The 3258-nt window shown below is 28.2% G+C and overlaps 1 protein-coding gene across 1 annotated transcript; it reads right to left on the bottom strand.

The window, feature by feature from the left end:
- Positions 1-160: 160 nt before the first annotated feature.
- On the bottom strand, positions 161-2790 carry LOC106792923 (the record flags this gene model as incomplete). Its single annotated transcript, XM_014759457.1, has 4 exons — positions 2303-2790; positions 645-889; positions 378-571; positions 161-291 (listed from the first exon to the last, which is right to left on the bottom strand). Coding segments are annotated over exons 1-4 (787 nt in total), but the record flags the coding sequence as incomplete, so codon positions are not given.
- Positions 2791-3258: the final 468 nt, after the last annotated feature.

The following is a 3258-nucleotide window of genomic DNA, read 5'->3' as shown; positions in this document are numbered from 1 at the left end:
TAAATCATTATTTTTTTGTCCATAAGAATTAGGTATAATAATCCATTCGTTACTAATCACCAATGCGAAGATAGAATGGGTATAAATAATTTCTTATGAAATGATAATAGTTTAAAAGTATGTTGAAACAAAAGTATTGAAAATTATTAAAAAGATTTACCTATCGTTAGAGAATTAACATTTTCACGGTCTTGAGGACAATTGTCATTTTTCTTCAAACGTTTTTGGTATATCAAGACATCGTAGGCCGTTCCTATTATTATTAAAAGGAATGTGAGTACGACTATTAGCCTAAAAAAAGACAACAACAAGAAAACATAATTATCTTTATATTTAACGAAGGACTAATATAAATTATAAAAGAATTGTTAGTTTACATCATTGTTATAAATGTTCCACCTAATAACCATCGATGGTCATCGATTAGATCTCTTACTTCAACTAACGTAAAATCAGCTGAATATAGTTCGCCTTTAAAAATAATTCTCTTTCTGAATACATTTTCTAAAAGAATAGCAAGTTGATCCTTGGAACAGGATGATGGTAAGCACATACCAAGTATTATCATATCCTACGAAAAAAAAATCAAAATATTTAATAAAATTGTATTAAAATAACTAATTTAATTTTGAATAGAAACTTACTTCCTTGGGTATTCCAACGTGGTTTTGTAAAGTGCTATTATGTCGAAAATTAGCAACGAAGAATCTCACTTCAAAAGGTGGCAATTCATCCTTGATATTACGATATCTCGAATTGTTTTGTATTAACTTTTCTGATAATACGAGGAGATCCCCGTTTTTTGCGTCTTCGCATTGGCTTCTGCTACCCAACCAATAATTATTTCCATAGATGAATCCTGATTTAGGTTCACCGCTTGCATCGATTACTTGACAAAAAAACAGTAATTAATATTACATCATTTTGAACATCAAATCTAATTTTTTGGGAAGAAAATACCATGGATAGGTGGAAAATGAACACTTTTTAAGGGACACATTTAATTTAACCGCCTAAAGAAAAGGTAATTTTTGGGAATTTAAAAAAAAAAAATTGCTGCATGAAATATTTTAAAATTAAGAGGATATATTTATACATAATTATCGAATATTCACTAAAATTTTCAAATGAAAAGAGGTAATTTTCTGCGAGTTATTCGCTATCTCTACAGTCACTAAAAAAAAAAGGGCCTATACGGCTGCAGTGATTCCGGCCTTCACCGTAGATGAAGAAATAAGAAATACTGTCAATCTAGAAAGTATTGCCTATACAATGATCTAAAATTGTGAAAAAAATTAGAATTTAACAAAATGGCTGACTTTTAAAAATAAATCGAATTTTACTTATAATTTTGATGATTTTTGGCCCGTCAAAATTACATTTTTTATACAATCGAAAAACTTTTAGGTCATTGTACAGTGAAACATATACGAAATTAGCAGAAAATAAAAACCAAAGCGATCGGATGATTCTTCTTTGAGTTACAACAACAGCCAATTTGAAAAATGTAGTTTTGAGAAAAGCTCGTTTAAAGATAAAATGATTGCTTTTCAATCCCTGAACGACTACCTTTGGAAGGCTGTAACTCTAAAACTATTTTAAATATTTCTTTGATATTTCCGTATGTTATTTTTAAAGCTATAGACTATTATAATATGGAAAAAAATTAATTTTTTTTAAATTTCATCCAAGGTGTGCTTCATAAAGATTTTTCATCCAAAAATATTATCGTTGTATATAATTACAAATTTGGACACTTTTATTATGATTTTTCCGAAGAAATCGAATTTATAATCCTCTTATATAAATATACACACTTTATATAACACTTTGTATAACTCCGTTCCGAGGAAGTATAAATATTAAAARAAATTAACCACCCATCACAAAATAATTCACATATAAACAGCTTACAATGTCACCCAATTTCCGCAATACTAACCGAGAGCAACCACTGTCAAAAATGATTACACTGCACTAAACATTATCACGATTTCTACGCGTTTTATCAATTGTCCGATCTTTAAATATAAATTGTACMAAATTGTAATAATTCTAAGACGTTCTTTTTTTTTGTAAAAAATCACATAACAAAAAATAGAAAATTTTTATTCCTAATAATATTGTTCCTTMCTTGAAGTAAATATCCGATCTAACTTATTCATAATTCATGGCCCTTTAAAGTATTTATTCGAATGATCTTGTTTATTGTATAATAAACAATTATTTTAAAGCATAGTATTTTATTTTGTCTTGTTTTTAAATCTATATTGATAGATATTGTCTCGTAGCTTTTACGTACCTTTTAAGCTCCATAATAACTGATGATCAATGGCTGCTCGAAATTCAATCAGTTCCTTTCTACATTGAGTTGAATTTAAAATTTCTGCGTTTGCTAGCATTGCATAAACTGGCATCGTACGGATTTTCAATTCTTTCGTTTCATTTGCCGTACAATAATGAAGRAAGAAAATAAATGCTGCGAAATACTTTAGCAATTGGACTACTGGAAGTGCCATTTTCAAGATGTTATGTTGTTCTGATGTACTTTCGTTGTATTTTTTTTTGCTCCTATGTAATACTCGTCGAAAGAAATCTGTTTATTCGCTTATTTATGTTTTTTTGGAAATTATCACTTTTGTTGTTACACTGGATGAACAGAAATATTGCGAAATAGTAAAATGAAATGTAAAACGAATATAGACGATCGATATTACTTGAAACTATACTTGAATAATAATGCAAGACGAACGTGAAAAAACACAGTGCACTAGTTTAAAAGCGACTAACCTAAGCGAATAACAATCATTGTTTGATTGCATTTCTAAGGATGTCTTTTTATAATCTATCCCTCCTACAATAACTGCCTCTGCCATTTTAATAAATAATATTAACATAACGATTGACAGCGTCATTAGTGACGTCAAAAAATCTTTTATCTTAACTGACCCAATCAACCTGTTCGTAACATTGTCGTGTTTCATTCAGATTAGTTTTTTATATCAAGGACTTATTGTTTTTTCAACTGACTAATATTTCTTGCAGTAGACATTCTTTAAGCAGAAACGTTAAAAGAATGTATTTTCTTCTAAACAATCATAAATGTTAGCAGCGTATATTAAATTATTTAATATAAATTTTAAATAATTTTCTTTTTTAATTGAAAAAAAATTATATCGTTATCTGGAAACTCGGTTCTTAAGTTCGACCAAAAGACTTCATCAAAAATAAATATTAAATTTTCACTTTGTTATCTAA

This window comes from Polistes canadensis, unplaced genomic scaffold (assembly GCF_001313835.1).
Source record: "Polistes canadensis isolate GaletaPanama2010 unplaced genomic scaffold, ASM131383v1 scaffold_1914, whole genome shotgun sequence".
NCBI lineage: Eukaryota > Metazoa > Arthropoda > Insecta > Hymenoptera > Vespidae > Polistes > Polistes canadensis.
Note: the sequence above shows the minus strand (reverse complement) of the source record. Positions and strands in the feature narration are given on the sequence as shown.